Below are 23,009 nucleotides of genomic sequence, written 5' to 3'. Positions count from 1 at the left end.
AGATTTTCCAATAAATTCCTCCTGGCATTATCCTTTGAATATGATTGGTGTTAAATTTATCTACATGTTCACAAACTGTATTTTTATAATCCGCCTTTTAAGTCCACTCATATTCAAATGTACTTCCATTCCATGCATATCGTCTTAAGACTATAATGACAGTGACAACATTCTTTTTGCCAAATATCCAATATCTGGAACTGGTTTTCTTACTTTTAATATAATGTTTAGGATTTACTGTACCCGAGGTTTAATTTTTTTTTTAGGAATTTAATTTTCTATTTCACAAATAAATAAATTGAGTGAGTTTTTTTTTTTTTTAAGACTTTGTATTCGATTCAAGGACGGACTAATTTGGGATTCCAATTTCAACCCAAATTGAAGTTAGAGTAAAGCTTTGTATTGGTTGGTCCTATTGACACAGGAGAGGGAGACCTAAAGAGGAATTTAAAAATAATACAAACAATTTTGTCCAAAAATTAATTATATTTTTAATTTTCAATGTAACATTAATTTTTTTCTCTTTCAATTATATAAATAATAATATATGCATCAATCCTAAATTATTACTTTCCACTTTGTATTTATTTATGATAATGCGAATAGTTAATTTGGTTAATTTGATAATTTTGTAAAATTGTTATTCTATCTTTCCTTCATTTATAATTTCTCATTTGTGTGGAATGATTGAAATAATAATTTTAAAATAAAAAATTTATATGTACCTTAAAAAAACATAAAAATATGTGGTTTATGTTTCTCTCTATCTATCTTACCTTTTTATCTTTTATAACTTCAATATATTTATTGTAAATTTTTTTAATATACTAGTACTAGTATATGTTAGACATCAAAATTTTAATATTTAAAAGTTTAATGGGTTAGTTTTACATTGATACGATGATATTTAATGTAAAAATAATGGATTTCCATCGGATGTAATGTAAAATTGGTTTCTGGACATTTTTTTTTTCTATCATATTATAAATACAAAGTTTTTACCATTGTTCAAGAATAACTAATCTCCATTGGGGATTTTATAGGGCACACGAAGTGTGTTATCTCCTCCAAACGGAAGTTTTCATCATCATTTAGTAAAGACTAATTTTCGTCAAAGAATTTATAAAACATAAAGGTTGATTCTCGCCTCCCAACTAAAATTTTCGCCACCGTTTAATAGTGATTAGTTTTTATCGGAAAATATGTTTCATTGTGTTTAACCGTGACTAATCTCTATATATAAAAAAATGGAGCAAACAAGTTGGGTTATTCACTCTCAACCTAAAATTTAAATTTTATCCACAGTCCACACACAAAAGTCGGAGAATGAACCATTACAACTTGTTATATCAGTATGGCAAATTCTTAACTACCCATTCTATAAGATTGGGTCAGGTAGCCCATCATAAGTGTCTTAAGTATATTGGTCTATTAAAATGTGATTTATAATATTATTAAAATATAATTAATTTTCAATTGTTACCAGATAACTTTTAACAATTGCAAATACATTCATCTTCCAATTCATGTTTTGTATCATTCTCTTTCATTTTTTTAGCGTATTATTTATTCATCATTCTCTTCCATCTTCTTCCTCTTGATATGCAACTTAAGTATTCTCAAAAATCTCTTTTTACTTCTTCTTCTCTAAATGCATCTATTTCTTCTTACTAATATTCTTCTTTTGCATAATGGGTAATATGATTTAGGTATCAAATTTGGGTATTTTCTTCGACAAATTTGAGTAGTTCTTTAGCAAATATGAGTTATTTGTTCTTCATATTTTGTAAGATTTTGATTTTAGTATTTGATTTAACACATTTTTAATTAAAATTAAAATCAGAAATATATTATAAATGATTTGTAGGATATTTATGGGTTATTAATTGTGATTTTTTTATGATAAAATTGCCCTGCAACTACTGGATCTAAATCTGCAGCGGCTAGAGGTTGAAGATGAACAGCCTTTTTTTTTCTGTCGTTCCTTTTAACCTGTATATATATATTAGAAAACTAAATAATGCCATAACAATTCCAAATCCTTGAAAAAGAATCACAATGCAAGGCAATGAAAAAAAGTACCAGTAATGCTCTGAAAAAGCAATTAGTAGTACTTAATGCATCAGTAAATGGAAAGGCAAAGGCAGTGAATAACTTATCAAATGTTCTGAGATGTATTTTCGATTGAATTCTAGAACATTTCTCGTCAATTTTTTTTCACATCTCATATAACCAACCATCACTGGCATCAATTGAGCTACTCCTCACAATCCTATAAATAACAAACATTCAGTAAAACAAATATCAATATGTATTAATACAGAGAAGGGAATAAACAAGAGTGGGCACGGAGCCTCCCTGCTCCGCCAGCAAGATCCACCACTGTGTTGTGTGGCGTCTCTCGCTGTCAGCCGCAAACACAAATTTCCCAACACAATTGTGGTGCTTTGCGCACACTGCTATTCATGTTACAAGTTACAACTTAGGTAGAGTCCTATAGACACTATTCTTCTTTCACTGGTTTACAGATTAACGGGTAGATACCATACTACTGAAACTCACACACACTGCAAGATTCCAAATTAGAACCGAGATGATAGGTTTGATACTAACATAACAATATGGACATTGTCACGTCTCTACTAAAATTTAGTTTTTTTTTTTTTTAATAAGCTAAATTAGCTCACCCATATCAGCACTGGAGATAGAGGTGGGAATAGGCTAGGCCGAGCTAGGCTTTGCCAAGCCTGAGCCTGGCCTGTCAAAAAATCGAAGGTCTGAGCCTGGCCTGTGGCCTATCATAGGCTTAAATTCTAGGCCTGAGCCTGGCCTTTTGAAAATCTGATGTGGCCTGTTAGCCTGTTTAAAAGTCTATTTCATATGAACATATTTAAATAAATAATTATATTTATTTTGAAATATACTTATGAACTAATAAAATAATGTTCCATTTGATATTTTAGAGAATTTGACTATATATGTCATCATATTTCAATTCTAGTTTATAATAATACATTTATATATGTTAAAAACTAATGTAGATTAATAAACTTAAATTACTTAAAAAGTTAATAGATTTATAATTTAATCAAAGTGTAAATTTTAATATATAAATAATAATCGTAATAAAAATATTATTCATGTTAACTTAAATAGGCCGGCCTAGTAGGCCTCAAAGGCTTTTTTAATGGCATGCGGCCTGACCTTTTTAGTTAAATAGGCTTATAAAAAAGCATTGGCCTGCTCTATTTAAAGAAATAGGCTGGCCTGACCTGAGCCTATGTAGGCTAGGCCTTAAGGCCATGTAGGCCGGCCTGGCCTGTTCCCACCTCTAACTGGAGAGAATCGAACTTGAAACCTTAAGGGGAGCACACTCTTAGGTCCCAAGTCAATTCCACCACAACAACCCAAATGGGCCGTCTCTACTAAAATTAGTATTCCTAATGTCTCTACTCTACTAGTTAAAGAACAATTCTAATCATTGGAACACATCACAACTTAGAATAAATAAATGGAAAGAGATAACCCAATTCGTTCATAATTCATAACTTATGTCAATACAAAGTAACACATCATCGAAATAAACAAGAGTACATATAACATATAATTAGAAAACAACGCGAAACTGTGGAGCGTTGGATCCAATTGCAGGAAGAATCTCCCAACGACAAGGCTCAAGATCTTCAGAAACGGAACAATAACCAGCAAGTGTAACCTTATCAGTAGAAGCAGCAACCGAACCAAACTCGAAAATGGATATACTCGCGTTTTGAGGTCGAGGAACTTCCACCGCACCGTTCATCCCCGCCGCCGCCACACCACCATTCTTCGTGTTCTCCGTTTCCGGTTGAGAATTCTGTCCCTTCCGCCACCACAGTAAACCCATTATGCTTAACTAAATCCTACCAAGAAAAATTCAATGGAAAAATAGTACATAAATAGGTCATGGATTCAAACATAAACAATCAAATCAACAAAATCTATAGAAAGATAAACATAAACAAAACAAACTATAACAATGAGAACCAATGAATTTGGCCGGTGGTTGTTTGAGTTGCGGATCTCATTAATGATTGTACTAATCTATCTCTGACCCACAACCTTCATTGTTGTTTCTCTTATTGCATCCTCAGGTTCTTAACACTGCGCTTCCAATTAGGTACATTGAATTGGCTAGTCTGAATTAAAGTAAAAATGAAAAGGACAGGTATACAAACTAGAGAGGATTCTACATTTTCCGGGGTTATCCATTGCAAAGAAAGCATTTATGAAATGAAAAACAAAGCTATTAACCAGAACACCAGCCTGCTTACCATCCCATTCCCACTTGGGATCAGAATACATATTGCTAAAATTGATAGAACAAAGGAAAGCGTATTCAAAACTTTTCATCTCTCAACATCATCTTCCCACCACTAATCCTGTTTCTCATCTGCAAAAATTCAAGTTGCTACTTTTCACTCAAATTAAATAGAATGTAAATGGAAAATTGATGGAGTTGTTGCTTTTCTTCTTCCGCACCTTCATGGTCAGGACAAATCATTTTGGCTAAAATTACAAAGTCATATAAGAAAGAAAGAAAGAAAAATTTAAAATCTGAACAATACAGAAAAGGGGATTAAACAACACAAAATAAAATCCCAAAATTGAAACTTGGGTCAATGATGATCCGCTTCAATATACCCAGATTAAAAACTTCAGTGAAAAAATAGGATCCAACTCAAAACCAATTTAAAAGATGATCCAGAAAACTTTCAACACAGAATAGAACCAAACTCTAAAATTTAAAAAATGGAATTCATATCTCAAAAACAGTTGGCCACAGGAGCTTTGCTAACAATAGACACAAAATGGTACCTAATCTTGTGACAGATCTATGCAGTGATGACCAACAAAGATAGAGATGGGGAAGAACAAATCTCGCAGACAAGAATAAACCAACACAAACACAATCACTATATTGAGAATGTGATACATGTAGTTGAGAAAACTAAATCAACACAAACACAATAAGCTGCAAAATTTTAGCAGAGAAACACATCACCCACACGGCCACACCCACCTAACTAGTAGAATCCCAAAAATTACAAAGGTAACAAACTAATAAACTGATTTCATAAATGAACAAAATTTCAATCGCAATAAAAATTATAGATAAGAATAAATCACAAACTTCCAACAAAAATTTCATAAAACCCTAAAATACTAAAATCTCAATTCATTCATAATTTTCAAAAAACCCTAAATTAAAAAAATTAACAAAACCCTAAAATCAAGATCAATTACCTTGCTAATGTTGTCTGAATCTTCGTGAGGAAGGATTGTGGTGATGAATAGGGAGAGAAATCGCACAGAAATCTGAGAAATTCGCACAACAAAATCGCAGAGAAAAATGGAGAAATCGCACTGAAAAATCGCAGAGATAGGAGACTGAGAGGAGATCTCGCGCGGTCATGGACAGTGGTGGTGGCTGGAGTGGTCGCCGCCGCCGGTTCAGAATCTTCAGATCAAATTTTCGGTGGTTTGTGTGAATAGTTTTGACATGATATGAGAGAATATTAGTTTAGAGAGAAGTGTGAAATTGTATTGTGAGAGTGGAGTTTCAGACTTTGGGTGTCAAGGGGTCAAGGTGCAAAATAAAATATTCAGGGTGGTCAAAATTAGAAAAGAAGAGGGGTACCGGTGGAAATTTTCAAATTTCAGGGTGTGCAGGTGCACACCCTCACCATGCACTGGATCCGCCCCTGAATTTATCTATCTATATATAAAAGATGGTAAACTTTCCAACCCAAACCCTAATTCCCCCTTCAAAACCCTAATGCGTCAAATTACGTTTTTGCCCTTTCTTTTTTTTTTTTTTTTTAATTGAATTCACTACTCCTATGACTATATAACTAAGTGAGAGGACAATTTAGATTCTTAAAACATTCTTACAGTATAATAAGCACGTTTGACGAAAAAATACACTTTTTTTTTGTGAGGGCGTCAAATCAATGTGTCTATCCAATTTGAATTTGAGAGGAGTAACTACAAAATTTGAGAGACTTCAAAGGCAAAAACAATTGCATTTATCAACCGAATATTCAAAGTCTCGTTTTCATGCAGAATGTGTCTATCTATATATAAAAGATGGTAAACTTTCCAACCCAAACCCTAATTCCCCCTTCAAAACCCTAATGCGTCAAATTACGTTTTTGCCCTTTCTTTTTTTTTTTTTTTAATTGAATTCACTACTCCTATGACTATATAACTAAGTGAGAGGACAATTTAGATTCTTAAAACATTCTTACAGTATAATAAGCACGTTTGACGAAAAAATACACTTTTTTTTTGTGAGGGCGTCAAATCAATGTGTCTATCCAATTTGAATTTGAGAGGAGTAACTACAAAATTTGAGAGACTTCAAAAGGCAAAAACAATTGCATTTATCAACCGAATATTCAAAGTCTCGTTTTCATGCAGAATGAGGTAAGACACATAGGAGAGGTCAATGACATGAGATTTTGGGATCAAACATCGTAACCACGTGAAGAAACGGTCAACTATCCTATCAAATATTTGTAGAAAAATATTTAGATGGTCACAAGAACACCTTATTTGGTCACACACACATAAAAATGTATATTAGGTATCATTCACGCGTAATTGTAAAAAATAATGTCGAGAGAGTTTTGTGATTTTGTGGGAGTTAATTAAAAATGACATTCTCTTCTTAAAAATTTCAACGCTACTGTTTGCCCGAATTCAAAAATTGAATTTAAGATATTTTTATTTTAGATAATTGTTTTTTTTTTTTTACAAAAGCTTCTAAATAATTATTTAATAATTATTATCAAGTTTAAAAAATAAAAATCTGTAACGTACCAAAGGAAAAATCTGTAATAAACAATTAATAATTGATTGAGTAAGTAAGTTGAGGTGAGGACGGAGTATCCTTCCAATATCGGACCGCTACGCTACGCTGCTCAGTGGCAGATACGCATCGCTGCTTCTGTCGTTATATTATCCAAAACCCATACAAAAACCGTTTCAATTCCAATTCCAATTCCAATTCTTGTCTGGGTTTTGACTTCGAGGTACCAATTTTCAAGTTATTAGGGTTACTAATCTTTTATACAATTATTATTAGGTTGCTGAATCCATTTTCAATCTCGTAGTAACTTAGTACTTTGCTATTACTCATCAATCATAATCATGCTGGTAATCAACATTCTGATGCAATTATGTCATATGATGATGATTATTCAATCTTAATTCTTAATTATCTTGTATGCCAAATTATGGTTGAATCAGTTGGAATAAGCTCGTATTGTTATTAATGGTGTTGATTAACAACAAAATATGGCTTCTGTTATATTTTTTATATAATTGGTTTATTGTTTGAATTGCTTGTTCTTGATCTTAAGCTACTGGGCTTGCATTCTTGATGCATAGACAGGCTTTTTATTGTTGTTGGTATTAACCCTCTGATTCTCAAGGGAAGGGGCCCTGGTAATCCAGAGTTCGGCCGCGAGACAAGTAATGTCTGGCCAATGCATAGATAGGCTTTATATGATCGGTGTATGATTTGAATGTGGTATAATTAAGATAATCACAAATTTTGAATATGAACTTTCACTGTTGTTTCAATTTCATCTCGTTATCATATATGTGCTAGTGTTACTTCTTAATTTACTAGTATTTTCTTCTCATCTCATAGCACTATGCTAACAAGATCTTTGTTTTAGTTATATATTGCGTGCTCTCTGTAACATGAGGTGATTTGAAGATGGATGACATACCGGGATATGTACGTTACTGTTTGAACACAGGGAAGCTTCTCTTTTTAGCCATTTTGGTCTCAGGAGGAATCGTCTTGCAAATTCTGGTCAGTATTGTTTCTGTTCCTGGTTTTATACATTAAAAAAAAAAAAAAAACAGAGATGACATCTTCCATGTAAAAATGTCACTGGTTTACTCACACGTTTGTTTTAATATTGTCAGGCATGTGCTTTGTATAATAATTGGTGGCCGATGCTTAGTGGTGAGATAAAACATCATTGAAATACGATTGCAGTATACTGCATATTTATATATTTTCATTGATGGGATTGTAAGGGGGAGAACATCTTCTTGGTCGTTATTAACAATCGGTGTTTTGTTCTCTTGCAGCTATAACGTACGTGCTTCTTCCGATGCCTTTGCTGTTCTTTGCTGGGTCTGATGGTTCTTCAATATATTCTGAATCTGATAATAGGTAAGCTGTTTCTTTTGGCTAAATTAAGAAGTAAGATCATTCAATTTTTATCATAGAACTTGCTAAATAGAAATTGTATCTTGATATGCTCAATGGTGGAGCAGCTGGGTGAATTTTGCCAAGTTCTTGACCGGAGCATCAACTCTCGGAGGCATTGCCATTCCGAGCATATTAAAACATGCCGGGGTGATTGGTTGGGCAGCCTTTGCAATGGAACTGTCTTCCTTCTTTGTGTTCGTATTAGCCATATATATTGTGTTTCCTGTGGCTGAGTGATGAAGATAGTTACAGTATGCTATGAAAAAGGAGTTCAGCAAGGATTGCTTCATTGATGTAAAAATGTATTACATTTGTTCATTTTGTGTGCTATTGCTTTTACATTTGCTCAACATACTCCCCCAGTTTAAATATTTGATAAACCTATACTAAATTCTTGCTTTGACTTTTCTAACCACTTCCACACACTTGAGGGGAATAAGTGCCTCTATCGTAGATAGTCATACTAAATTTTTTTAAAGGTAAAATATTTTAATGTTAATGTGTCAATCTTTTCTTTCCCAAAATCCTAATTTGATTTAGGATTCATCATTTTCTCACAACATCCATAAAATTTATTCAAAAATGAAAGAAAGAAAATTCATTGAATCCCAAATCCAAACACTGTTAATGATTTGCAATCTCATACTTCAATAAAAAAATATCCTAAATCCCCAATCTCATGAATGGGTGATAAAGGAATTTTGAGTAAAAGATAAATGATCAAATGTATTTTAGCCATTTTTTTGAAGTATACATTTCAGTATTGTTCTTTTAGTTTCTTTTGAGTAGTATTATACATCAAGAATTTTTGTTAGCCAAGTTGGCGTTTTGGATTTAAAAGAAGGATTGAGATTCGCTAACTTTGCATCCTCTATTTTTTGGTAAATCGTAGAGGGTACTAAGATTATAAGATAAGAGTGAGTGTCTTACAGGACATACTGACATTCTCTAACTTGGTGACTTTAGACATTTTTATAAGTGAGAAAAAAGAATAGGTGAGAGGTAGAGAGAACGAGGACAATTTTTTCTACAAAGTCAAAGAATCCTTGAGATTTTCTATCCCCTGTTTTTTTTTTTTTTGTGACTTTAAGCATTTTTTATTTAGATAAGTCAGAAAAAGATGAAAAAGAGAGGAAATTAAGAGGACAGTGTGTTATAAGTGAGAGATATCGAGAAAGGTAGAGGGAAGTTTTCACACAGAAAATCTCAATTCTTGCGGGGATTGAGAATTATTAAAATTTGCTAATAATGGTATCGAGACAAAATCTTTTCCAATTTTTTTTTATTGATAAACATATTTTTACATGTACTGTATGTTACATTACTCACAACTTCAAAGTACAGTATCATAAAGATCAAATGGTACAACAAAAAATTTAGCCTTTGACAGCAAGTCTACCACCATTGACATCATCTTTAGATTGAGGAACACGATTACATTGATCCCAACTTCAAAGTACAAGATCATAAAAATCAAATTTTATAACCAAAAAAACAAATTTCAGCCTTAACAGCATCTCCAACAGGCTATCTTCTCCATAGAATGTCTCATTTTTCACGCCAGTGGTTAGAGTAAAAAAATGCGGTTGCTACCTAGAAAGTTGATAACTCTAAAACTATAAAAAAGAAGCAATTTTTTTGGCCTGATACATAAAAGGGTGAGATGATATTGAAATTGTACATGCAGATTGCAAAATATATAGCTAACAATGTTAGCACTGGTGATCAATGTCATAGGAAAAATAATCACAATGAAAGACACTAAGAAAGATGAAACTGGTTTATCATCAATTCCAAATCCTTGAAAAAGAATCACAATGCAAGGCAATGAAAAAAAGTACCAGTAATGCTCTGAAAAAGCAATTAGTAGTACTTAATGCATCAGTAAATGGAAAGGCAAAGGCAGTGAATAACTTATCAAATGTTCTGAGATGTATTTTCGATTGAATTCTAGAACATTTCTCGTCAATTTTTTTTCACATCTCATATAACCAACCATCACTGGCATCAATTGAGCTACTCCTCACAATCCTATAAATAACAAACATTCAGTAAAACAAATATCAATATGTATTAATACAGAGAAGGGAATAAACAAGAGTGGGCACGGAGCCTCCCTGCTCCGCCAGCAAGATCCACCACTGTGTTGTGTGGCGTCTCTCGCTGCCAACACAATTGTGGTGCTTTGCGCACACTGCTATTCATGTTACAAGTTACAACTTAGGTAGAGTCCTATAGACACTATTCTTCTTTCACTGGTTTACAGATTAACGGGTAGATACCATACTACTGAAACTCACACACACTGCAAGATTCCAAATTAGAACCGAGATGATAGGTTTGATACTAACATAACAATATGGACATTGTCACGTCTCTACTAAAATTTAGTTTTTTTTTTTAATAAGCTAAATTAGCCCACCCATATCAGCACTGGAGAGAATCGAACTTGAAACCTTAAGGGGAGCACACTCTTAGGTCCCAAGTCAATTCCACCACAACAACCCAAATGGGCCGTCTCTACTAAAATTAGTATTCCTAATGTCTCTACTCTACTAGTTAAAGAACAATTCTAATCATTGGAACACATCACAACTTAGAATAAATAAATGGAAAGAGATAACCCAATTCGTTCATAATTCATAACTAATAAGCCATGTCAATACAAAGTAACACATCATCGAAATAAACAAGAGTACATATAACATATAATTAGAAAACAACGCGAAACTGTGGAGCGTTGGATCCAATTGCAGGAAGAATCTCCCAACGACAAGGCTCAAGATCTTCAGAAACGGAACAATAACCAGCAAGTGTAACCTTATCAGTAGAAGCAGCAACCGAACCAAACTCGAAAATGGATATACTCGCGTTTTGAGGTCGAGGAACTTCCACCGCACCGTTCATCCCCGCCGCCGCCACACCCCCATTCTTCGTGTTCTCCGTTTCCGGTTGAGAATTCTGTCCCTTCCGCCACCACAGTAAACCCATTATGCTTAACTAAACTCTGTGCTTGTTTGGTTCAGCGGTAGAAAGCACCAAACGCGCGTTTTGAACGTGAAACACGGATTGGGCAAAAAAATTGATGTTTGAATAATTGCAAACGTGAATTTGCAAAACGTGATTTTAGTCTCAAACTCACGTTCACTTAGAAGCTACAAACTGAAGCTTCTGCGTCTGGCAAAATCGATTCTCCACTAAAATGAATTTGATTTATCAATTTTGCCCTCCTCTTACAACAAACACAGTGACCATTTTGCAAGTTCTGGTTTTTTTGTTTTTCATCGCCGTCTGCTATTCATGCTAAAGGGATTGTCTCTAGGTTAGAGATGAAGTAGGATTTGGGCCTAAAAAGCCATATGTTTATGTTGACCCGAGCCCATTAGTTTATGTTACAAATTGATTTTTTTTTTTAATAAAAATAACTAGACCCACATGTTTTCTTCCATACAAAAGCCTCTTTTTAGATACCAAACTATCATTTGAAATTAATTCTTATTTTTTATTTTTAAAAAAATAATTATTAAATTTTTTTTGAATAATTATTATAATTATTATAATTAATTATAAATATTCCACCAATGAAATAAATAGTACTAGTGAAGTATCTAGACAATGTGACATATTATTTTATTTTTTTGGTACAAGGTGACATATTATTTTAAAATGATGCTTGAATTAAAAATTACTCTTATAAAATAATATTATTTTAAAATCCATATTATGATTTTATATATTATATAGATTTAAATATTATTAAAATGAGAATGAGGGGTCTTGACAAAAATAATGAGAATGGGGATATCTCATTTTAAATACATTAAGGATAATTTGGTCATTATACTTTCAAAATCAATTTTGATTCAAACTATCCAAACAATATTCTACTCATAAGAATCACTTTTATATGAGTTCATCCAAACATAAATCAAATTTGTTCAACTCACTTTTAACCAAACTCAATTCTGTCAAACTCAATTCTCTCAAACTCAATTCTATTCGCCGCCAAACCAAACACACACTCTATCTAGGGATTTCATTTCAATTTATTTATATTTATGCAATTTCTTCGGTTATTCCGTCAAATTACGTTTTTGCCCTTTCTTTTTTTTTTTTTTAAATTGAATTCACTACTCCTATGACTATATAACTAAAGAATTTAATTTATATGCACCGTCAGTGTAAAGTTATTTTGCACATGCATCCAATAATATACCGACACATCATGTATGGTAATTAAAAACACATAATGTGTCACATTCATTAAATGATGTGGCAACGTGTTATTGGATGCATGTGTAAAAAAATGTTACACTGACGGTGCACAACAATTAAACTCTTTTAAAACCAGTGGCGAGTATACCGCCGGGCATGCCTGGCACGTGCCTGGGCTGCCCTTCTTATATATATATTTTTTTTAAATGAAAACAAAAACAGAAAAAGGAAGAGTTAGAATTTGCTTTCTCTCTCTCGATCCCTCTCTCTCAAAATCGCTGTTCCTCTCTCACCCACCGCCACCGGCCGCCGCTCTCAATCCCTCTCTCACTGCTCTCAATCTCTCTCCCTCACCTCGCCGTAACGCCGTTCAATCTTCCGCCGCAGCCGCACCACTGCTCAGCTCACCGCGCCGCACCACACCGCACCGCACTCACTCTTTCTCTTCGTCTCGTTTCAGGTAAGCAAACTAACATACTGCAATTAATTTTTAACAACCTAACCTTCTCAATCTAGAATCTTTGTTTGATGATTTGGTGTTGTTTTGAATTTTAAATTTATTAAGCTGTTTTGATTGTTAAGTGATTATATAAATAAGCTGTTTTGGTTATATAAATAAGTAGTTTTGGTTGGTTCTGCAATAGTGTTTTTGTTCTAAAATAGTGAGAATGAAGGGTTTTTGTTCTAAAAACTATTTGATTTCATGATGCCTCTTGTTGTAAACTAACTTGGTGATTTTCTACTTTGTGATATTATTGTCATCGTAACTGCAACTAAAACTTTGTTTAATTGTGGACATTTGTGTTGTGTTCACTTTGATGGATCAAAATCACCTTTGTTGATGAAGCACTTTCTTTCTTTTATAAGCTGATGACAAACCTTGTATTCTTGATCTCAGTTTGATCTTATACACAATATTAAATAAGAATAAGATAGTCTTGTGATATTTGTATTCAGTTTGAAATGTAGTCTCGTTGATCAGATATCAGTTTCTTTCTCACAGTTGTTTGTTATGGATTTCTTTCATTAGGGGAAATTACATTATATTATGTTGATTTCATAATTGACCAAGCCTTACAATAGGCATACTACAAGTGTATATTGTGAAGAATATTTTCTTTTGCATAAAAAGAGAAGTACTAATGTAATTTAAATATGTTTTTGAATTGCAGAAACAACTTTGTCTTTTAAATATTATTGTATCTAGAAATTTGGTTGATAAAATTCCCTCCAAAATTTTGCCTAGGCTCTCTAATATTACTGGAATCGCCACTGACTAAAACTAACTGCATTGTTCTTTCAGTAATCTGGGTCTGTGTACGGTGCGATGAACGAATTACAAAAGTCTCTGATTCTGGAATCTTCTTCTCGCTTCTTGATTCCTCAAGGTTCGCAATTCCATTTTTCACAGTATATACTAACTAATTCAACGGCGTCGTTTTCGTTTTCTGATTATTGTTAATACGGTTGAGATTTTTTAATTTTTTTGTAGGAGTGAAGGTATCGTACGGTACTGCGGGGTTTAGAGAAGATGCATCGATTCTATCGTCGACGGTGTATAGAGTTGGAATTCTGGCAGCTCTTAGATCGTTGAAAACACAGTCAGTGATCGGAGTTATGATTACTGCTTCACATAATAAGGTTTCTGATAATGGTGTTAAAATTGCTGATCCGAGTGGAGGTATGTTGTCTCAGGATTGGGAACCTTTCGCTGATGAACTTGCCAATGCTCCTTCTCCTCAACAACTTCTCCAGGTTTTGGATTCTTCACTTCAATGTTTCCCCCTTTGATGTTGCGTGATCAAAAAATAAAAAATAAAAATCTTCATTTTCTTTTGATGTTGTGACGTGGTAATGATGATTTCGTGAGATATGATGATAATATTGTAGTACATTTTTTAGTTCTTAAAAAAATAGAAAATTGTGTGTTTTAGTCCTGATAATAGAATTCTAATGAGAGACTAAAATCACTAATTTGTTAGATGTAGATAATTATTCAGCAAGACTTTCACTATTCTCTTCTGTCTTTTGGTTTGTTAAAAAAAAAAAAAAACTATTCTCTTCTGTCCCTCCAAAGTAGGGGTGTGCATGGTTTGGAAACCACACCACACTTAATTTGATGGTTTTGGTTCTAAACCAAAACCATTTCAATTTCAATGACAAACCGGTTATTTTTTAAAACTAATTTGGATTTGGTTATTAACCGGATCGAAACCAATTTATAACTGGTTTGTAATAAAATTTAGGTTATTCACATGATCCAATTTTAAATAGGTTTTTTACTTAAACTAATTTTTTTTATTAGTTGATTAAAAAAATAGATTTATTAATTATTTTAAAAACATAATTTTTCATTAATTTTATGATTGAATTGGTTTATAATCAACCCACAAAGTTTTTTTTTCTAAACCCAAATTATTTTTTACTTAGCCGAAAACTTGTTTTTTATATTGTTTTAAACATATTTTTTATTATTTAAAAAAAGAGTAATTTTTAAAATTAAAAAATCTGATTTTTAAATACAAAAGAAACTAATATTTATTATAGGAAAAAAATTAAAATACTAAATTTTTGAAAAACTAAAAACATTAAAAACTGATTTTTAAATTTTTTTTTTAAAAAAACTGATTTTTTTAATTATTTTTAAAAAAAACTGATTTTTTTAAAAACTAAAAACATTAAAAACTGATTTTTTAATTATTTTTAAAATAATTATTAAAAGTCTGATTTTTAAAATAAAATAGTATGGGTGGTTGGTGGTGGCCGGCCGGCGGAGCACCACCACTGACCGCCGTGAAAGTCGCCGGAGGTCCGCCGGAAAACCGCCGCCCGCCGTCACGCCTGTCGGAGCGCCGCCGTGCTGGCCACCGATGGTCCGCCGTTGACCGTCGTGTTGACCACCGGTCCTCCACCATCTCTTTTAATTAATTATTTTATTATATAATAAACAATTTAAAAAATTTTAAAAAATTGAAGATTGGGCCTGAATTTTCAAACCAATTCCAAACCAAATTACAAAATGTGGTTATGGTTTATAATTGGTGTTTTTTTATTGGAGTGGTGTGGTTTTTTTTTTTAAATGGATTTTTCAAACTAAGATTGGATATGGATTGGTTAGTAATTTGGTTAAGGATAGCCAAATTTTTTGCACACCCCTACTCCAAAGCATGCCAAAAGGCACAGCAGAAGAATTTATAGGCAACACTTTGCTGAGGTGCAATGAGTTAACATGACAACTAACAAAGGAAACTATCTAAAATAATATACATTATATGAGATAAGATAGATAAAGAGTTGAACCAAAAGATGTTTCTAGAATCAAACCTTTGGAGGCCTTCTTATCAGATAAACCATTGTCCTCAATGATAAGAGAAAAGTGGCTTCATTATACCGCACGTAGGACTGTTCATTATTAACTGTGAACCGAACCGCCTAACCGAACCACAAATAACCGAACCATACTATAAGTTGCGAACCAAACCATTAATATTTGGACGGTTCTCTAACTGTGAACCGAACCGCAGTTATCCGAACCAAGCCGTGATAACCGAACCTCAAACTCAAAACTTAAAAACCCAAGATCAAATTTGGGGATTTTAAGTGAATTTTGTGATCTTGTATGTTGTGGAATGGATGGATGTTGGTAGTACCAAGAAGGGATTTAGGATTTTATGGTTTAGCGTATTTGATATTTGATTACTCATGGAATTCTACATACTAAAAGTTTCTGATTTCATGTTTTTATATATGTGTATAACAGTATAAGAATAAAGTAAAATAAAGTTATGTATATCAGTATATGAGTTACTTGTTGTGTTCGTAGTTTGTCACGCCGTAAAATAATATTTGTAATACTTGGAAGTTAAATTAGCCTTTTATCTGCAAAACTTTCTTTGACATGATCCTTTTAGATATATTAAGGAATTAATAGTGCAGCCCAGCTGCTCTGTTAACTCGTGGCGGACTTCGGTTTTATTATAGTTGATCTGTTACTGCATATATGCTGCTTTGGAAATATATTGCTTATCAGATTGTGACTGCATAGCTTGCTTCAGGGAGTGGAGGTTCAGCACTAAGTGGATTTTTTAGGCTTTTACTATTGTATGGATATAAGTTGTTCATTAGGCAGTGACACCTTTAATTGCATCGGGGAGTGGAGGACCTGCATTAGTGGAGGTTTTAGGCTTTTCTATTGTATGCTTGCAAAGCCTTCATGAGCTAGTTTTCTGATAAAAACTGTTATCAGTTCAGTTCAAGGTGCCTAACGGTTCGGTTCAGTTAAAAATTAAAAACCGGTTAACTGAACCGTAATTGTAATTCGGTTCGGTTAACCATAAACCATAACGGTTCGGTTCGGTTTTTCGAATCATTGTTATGGTTCGGTTCGGTTATTTGAAAAAACCGAACCATGAACAGTCCTAACCGCAGGGATCTCATTTCACCCTCTGCAGAACCACTCAGACGTGCATATCCAGGCTCATTAAAGTAAGGCTTTGTATTTAAGATTAGACCTTGTATGAAGACCAGGACCTGTAAAATTGTCGAAACGCCTGGGAGCCACTTCTCATTTTTATTGCCAGAACAGGTGTTAAGTAGACTAAGGCACACTTTGCCACAATTATATAAATTTGGGTTGAGTCGAAGTCCACCAGAGTGGTAGTAGACTTGCTGCATTGAAAAATGTCCCTTGAGTCACACTTTGAATTAAGGATTAAAAAGATGGTGTGCATAATAATAATGCAAGTCAGATGCAGTAATCTCAACAACATACCAGAGGTACATTAGGAAAGCCACTGTGAAAGAAAACATCAAAAAAGAAAAGGCCATCATGATAAGGAGTTCCCTCTGCTCCAATAATCACAGCCCTCAACAGATCTATTCTCGATTCATAAACTCTGACAAATATTGAATCTAATAGAAATAAAATAAAGTGTCAAAGAAACAGCAAGAAATTGTACAAAAACGCAGTGACAGGTTGCTCATTCTGATATTAAAAACACAATTGAAAAAGCAAGATTGACCACTGTGGTAAGGTGCGGTGAGAAATGTGTAAGAGGACAGGACATAGATTCTGTACTTAGTTAACTAAAAATACTAATGCAAGACTGACAAGGTGCACCAATGATCAATCGATTTCTCTAATGGGAAGTTTATGTTGAATTCATAAATGTTGGAAGCCTTTTTTATGGGCCACTCAATATGTTTGAATCACCAAATGTTTTTTGTTATACATTTGCGTGATTCCTTTCGGAATTTCGCCTGACATTTGCATACTGCATGCTTATTGACTTAGTGAGTAGTTGTTCTATTATTTAGGATTGAGTAATGGACTTTATGCTGAATGCATTTCGGTTTTTCTAATTTCCCTATTTAAAAGGCCCTAACAGTAATGAACTGAGGAGGGAATACATATCAGCCATACTTCACCTTTTATTTAGTTTTCTTATAATATGAATGAAATATAAGCAACAAACGTACTTATATTCTGTAGTCTCACATATAAGTAAATTTAACTACTTTCACTATGTTTAATGTCATTTTCAAGATAACCCTAAATTAATATATATTTTATTTTTTAATGTCTCTTTTATTCTCATGGAACAAGTCTGACGAAGTACACTTTTGAAAATGCACATATTTTCTTGAGATTAGGAAGATTTGACACACTTAACTAAGTTTCTTTAATTAGTATGAAGTTAAGTACTTTTGCTTATAATCGAGATCGAAGGGAGTAACTCACTATGAATGTTATTCTATATGGACTTGCAGTTGATAACTGAATTTGTTGAGAAAGAAAGGATTCCATTTGATGGGGTCAGGCCAGCTGAAATACTTTTGGGGAGAGACACGAGGCCAAGTGGAGAAGCTTTGCTTGAAGCTGCTAGACAAGTATGGGCCCGTAAACTATATTTAGCTTCTATTAGCTTTTTGTTCTATTTTCTTGTCAAATTAACATTGGATATAATTGGATAAAAATGAAGGGAGTCACTTCAATTGTTGGAGCTGTTGCATCTGACATGGGAATTTTGACTACTCCACAACTACATTGGATGGTTCGTGCTAGAAATAAGGGAATAAAAGCGTCAGAGCAAGATTACTTTGAACAACTTTCCAACTCATTCAGGTTAGTACAATCCTATCCCAATATTGTTATGATGCGTAGACGTGATTCCATGTTGTTCCTTTTTGGTATTGATGGTAAAACCATCATTGAACACATCATATAGGATCATTGTGTGAATGAATCAGGTGCTTAATGGATTTGATCCCGACTGGACAAAGCAAGTGTGATGGGATGAATGACAAATTGGTTGTGGATGGAGCTAATGGTGTTGGTGGAGCAAAACTTCAAATTCTTCATAAATTGTTGAATGTTTTAGATATTGAGGTTCGAAATAGCAGTCAAGACGAAGGTGTATTGAATGATGGAGTTGGTGCTGATTACGTGCAGAAAGAGAAGGTTGCTCCGCGCGGCTTTGGTTCTAAAGATGCTGGCATAAGGTTAGTTTGTTCATCATCCAATGCTAAAATTGAATATTTACATCACAGGAATTTTCAATAAAGTGAATGATTTAATCAATTCACACTGGATAACTCATCACCGACGTTTGATTTAATAGATGTACCCTTCTTAACATTTAATATATTGGTGCTATTTATTGTGGTCCTGCTAATGGAGCTAGTTAGTTCTAATTTGTAGGTGTGCTAGTTTGGATGGAGATGCTGATCGGCTTGTTTATTTTTCAGTACTACCTGAAAGCAATGCTCCAATTGATCTTGTTGATGGAGACAAAATACTGTCCCTGTTTGCTGTATTTATTAGGGAGCAACTAAGTTTTCTTAATGAGAAAGAAGACATAAAAAACTTCGATAAATCACGTCTTGGTATTATACAGACTGCATATGCAAACGGGGCTTCTACTAATTACCTTAAACATTTGGGACTCGAAGTCAATTTAACTCCCACTGGAGTGAAATATTTACATGAAAAAGCTGCTGATTTTGATATTGGTATATATTTTGAGGCAAATGGCCATGGAACTATCCTATTTTCGGAGACTTTCATAGAGTGGTTAGAGGTCAGAAGTAACAAGCTTTCTTCAGGATCCAAAGGTTTATTCAGTGGTTTCTCATTAAGCGCACTTCAATTTTAAGAATCAACTGCAGAGCAAAATACTAATGTTTTGTTTGCTTGTTTCAGGTTCAGAAGCAGAAAAGGCTGCTTTGAGATTATTGGCAGTCAGTAAGTTGATCAACCAAGCAGTAGGAGATGCTTTGAGTGGAGTGCTCTTGGTGGAAGTCATATTGAAGCACATGGGATGGTCCATACATAGATGGAATGAACTTTATCATGATTTACCGAGTAGGCAGCTCAAGGTTAGTTATTATTTTCATGCATCATTTTTGAAAGCAAAACTTTTGTCAAACTATCAGAAGTTTTGTCTGGATCAAAAATATATGCTCCTTTTGTTTTCCTATTTAAGATGATAATATCTGTGTGGTGAAGTTCATAACATCTGTGGTCCTGCCATGCATTAGTGAATTGTTAATCAGAATTTTAGCTATGTAAGCATGGCTAGCCAGCAAGTCTTTGTTTTAAAATGAATTATGATCAGTTCATGCTGTGTTATCATTTTCTGTCTCAACTGCCGGCATTTGCAATCTGGTGGCCATGTTTTTGACCCAAATATCACATTTTACCTTGGCTGCAAAGTTCTTATTCAATTAAATATTTTAGTTTTCCCTCCCTTATATTTTTTACTTGTTGCTACTTATTACTAGATTTTTTGCAAGGGATTAAGCATGTGCCTACTTTTATTATATATATGTCAACAATTTTTTTGTCAATTTAACTTTTTTCAAAGTAATTGCTTTAAATATTTCTGAATGAATGCTTCCACTGGTGTTTTTACCTGTTAGGTTAAAGTTGCTGACAGAACGTCCGTAGTTACAGCCAATGCAGAAACTGTGGTTGTGAGACCCCCTGGTTTGCAGGAAGCCATCAATGCAGAAACTGGTAATTCCTTTGCTCCTTCTCTTTTTCTTTGTTGCCATTGATATAATATGGCACCACTCATTTTGACATTAAAGCCCATTTCTATCCACCAATTGAAGGAGAGAGACTAGTGGCATTTTTCCACAGCAATTTTGCAAGATTTGCTCTAAAAAAATCAGCATTATTATTATTAGTTTCATTATTGATTCATTGCTTTTCAATGCAAAACCGTCAAACCACTGTTCCTTCTTTTTGCATCATTGTTAGTTGGATTATATTAATGATGTTTTGAAATCCAATTGACTTGCCAAAATTGTTGGAGAGTGAGAGAATACCAGTCAGTTTCATCCATCTATTAATGCCTTTTAGTTAGAAGATTAAACAAGTTTTAGAATTTCAGTTGTACTAATATTGCAGCTTGGTCTCGTGTCTTTTCTGGTTTGCAGCGAAGTACACTCAAGGTCGATGCTTTGTCCGTCCATCAGGCACTGAGGATGTTGTTCGTGTATATGCCGAAGCATCAACTCAAGAAGCTGCAGATACCCTAGCCAACTGTGTGGCTAAACTTGTGGACCAGTTCTTAGGGTGAAACAGTTCTTGACATATCTGTGTAATAGTTCTTTCCAACCATGGAGATTTTCCAATAAATTCCTCCTGGCATTATCCTTTGAATATGATTGGTGTTAAATTTATCTACATGTTCACAAACTGTATTTTTATAATCCGCCTTTTAAGTCCACTCATATTCAAATGTACTTCCATTCCATGCATATCGTCTTAAGACTATAATGACAGTGACAACATTCTTTTTGCCAAATATCCAATATCTGGAACTGGTTTTCTTACTTTTAATATAATGTTTAGGATTTACTGTACCCGAGGTTTAATTTTTTTTTAGGAATTTAATTTTCTATTTCACAAATAAATAAATTGAGTGAGTTTTTTTTTTTTTTAAGACTTTGTATTCGATTCAAGGACGGACTAATTTGGGATTCCAATTTCAACCCAAATTGAAGTTAGAGTAAAGCTTTGTATTGGTTGGTCCTATTGACACAGGAGAGGGAGACCTAAAGAGGAATTTAAAAATAATACAAACAATTTTGTCCAAAAATTAATTATATTTTTAATTTTCAATGTAACATTAATTTTTTTCTCTTTCAATTATATAAATAATAATATATGCATCAATCCTAAATTATTACTTTCCACTTTGTATTTATTTATGATAATGCGAATAGTTAATTTGGTTAATTTGATAATTTTGTAAAATTGTTATTCTATCTTTCCTTCATTTATAATTTCTCATTTGTGTGGAATGATTGAAATAATAATTTTAAAATAAAAAATTTATATGTACCTTAAAAAAACATAAAAATATGTGGTTTATGTTTCTCTCTATCTATCTTACCTTTTTATCTTTTATAACTTCAATATATTTATTGTAAATTTTTTTAATATACTAGTACTAGTATATGTTAGACATCAAAATTTTAATATTTAAAAGTTTAATGGGTTAGTTTTACATTGATACGAAGATATTTAATGTAAAAATAATGGATTTCCATCGGATGTAATGTAAAATTGGTTTCTGGACTTTTTTTTTTTTTTTCTATCATATTATAAATACAAAGTTTTTACCATTGTTCAAGAATAACTAATCTCCATTGGGGATTTTATAGGGCACACGAAGTGTGTTATCTCCTCCAAACGGAAGTTTTCATCATCATTTAGTAAAGACTAATTTTCGTCAAAGAATTTATAAAACATAAAGGTTGATTCTCGCCTCCCAACTAAAATTTTCGCCACCGTTTAATAGTGATTAGTTTTTATCGGAAAATATGTTTCATTGTGTTTAACCGTGACTAATCTCTATATATAAAAAAATTGAGCAAACAAGTTGGGTTATTCACTCTCAACCTAAAATTTAAATTTTATCCACAGTCCACACACAAAAGTCGGAGACTGAACCATTACAACTTGTTATATCAGTATGGCAAATTCTTAATTACCCATTCTATAAGATTGGGTCAGGTAGCCCATCATAAGTGTCTTAAGTATATTGGTCTATTAAAATGTGATTTATAATATTATTAAAATATAATTAATTTTCAATTGTTACCACATAACTTTTAACAATTGCAAATACATTCATCTTCCAATTCATGTTTTGTATCATTCTCTTCCATTTTTTTTAGCGTATTATTTATTCATCATTCTCTTCCATCTTCTTCCTCTTGATATGCAACTTAAGTATTCTCAAAAATCTCTTTTTACTTCTTCTTCTCTAAATGCATCTATTTCTTCTTACCAATATTCTTCTTTTGCATAATGGGTAATATGATTTATGTATCAAATTTGGGTATTTTCTTCGACAAATTTGAGTAGTTCTTTAGCAAATATGAGTTATTTGTTCTTCATATTTTGTAAGATTTTGATTTTAGTATTTGATTTAACACATTTTTAATTAAAATTAAAATCAGAAATGTAGGATATTTATGGGTTATTAATTGTGATTTTTTTATG

At 32.9% G+C, this 23,009-nt stretch overlaps 3 protein-coding genes and 1 long non-coding RNA gene across 5 annotated transcripts in view; 3 read left to right on the top strand and 1 right to left on the bottom strand.

Moving 5' to 3' along the window:
- Positions 1 to 242, top strand: part of LOC123906713 (phosphoacetylglucosamine mutase-like) — an 8,154-nt gene extending 7,912 nt beyond the window's left edge. The window contains exon 10 of the mRNA XM_045956683.1: positions 1 to 242. The gene's annotated coding sequence lies outside the window, so the exon portion shown is untranslated.
- A 3,236-nt stretch (positions 243 to 3,478) lies between these two features.
- LOC123906712 lies at positions 3,479 to 5,776 on the bottom strand. The gene is made up of 2 exons (XR_006808976.1): positions 5,287 to 5,776; positions 3,479 to 3,902 (listed from the first exon to the last, which is right to left on the bottom strand). It is a non-coding gene; the product is annotated as an uncharacterized LOC123906712 (long non-coding RNA).
- A 1,917-nt stretch (positions 5,777 to 7,693) lies between these two features.
- On the top strand, positions 7,694 to 8,666 carry LOC123906711 (vacuolar protein sorting-associated protein 55 homolog). Its single transcript, XM_045956682.1, has 4 exons — positions 7,694 to 7,867; positions 7,984 to 8,023; positions 8,152 to 8,236; positions 8,341 to 8,666. The coding sequence occupies exons 1-4, from the start codon at positions 7,769 to 7,771 to the stop codon at positions 8,510 to 8,512; spliced, it is 396 nt and encodes a 131-aa protein (XP_045812638.1). The 5' UTR covers positions 7,694 to 7,768; the 3' UTR covers positions 8,513 to 8,666.
- A 4,029-nt stretch (positions 8,667 to 12,695) lies between these two features.
- LOC123907662 (phosphoacetylglucosamine mutase-like) lies at positions 12,696 to 21,361 on the top strand. 2 transcript variants are annotated; one of them, XM_045958018.1, is made up of 10 exons: positions 12,696 to 12,950; positions 13,794 to 13,878; positions 13,983 to 14,245; positions 18,260 to 18,379; positions 18,472 to 18,614; positions 18,740 to 18,991; positions 19,191 to 19,603; positions 19,698 to 19,867; positions 20,411 to 20,507; positions 20,933 to 21,361. In XM_045958018.1, the coding sequence occupies exons 2-10, from the start codon at positions 13,818 to 13,820 to the stop codon at positions 21,073 to 21,075; spliced, it is 1,662 nt and encodes a 553-aa protein (XP_045813974.1). In that variant the 5' UTR covers positions 12,696 to 12,950; positions 13,794 to 13,817; the 3' UTR covers positions 21,076 to 21,361. The 2 variants fall into 2 exon arrangements, with proteins under 2 accessions (XP_045813974.1, XP_045813973.1); XM_045958017.1 differs by having other exon boundaries at positions 19,692 to 19,867.
- The last annotated feature ends 1,648 nt before the right edge of the window (positions 21,362 to 23,009 follow it).

This window comes from Trifolium pratense, linkage group LG2, assembly GCF_020283565.1.
Source record: "Trifolium pratense cultivar HEN17-A07 linkage group LG2, ARS_RC_1.1, whole genome shotgun sequence".
In the NCBI taxonomy this organism is placed as follows: domain Eukaryota; kingdom Viridiplantae; phylum Streptophyta; class Magnoliopsida; order Fabales; family Fabaceae; genus Trifolium; species Trifolium pratense.
Note: the sequence above shows the minus strand (reverse complement) of the source record. Positions and strands in the feature narration are given on the sequence as shown.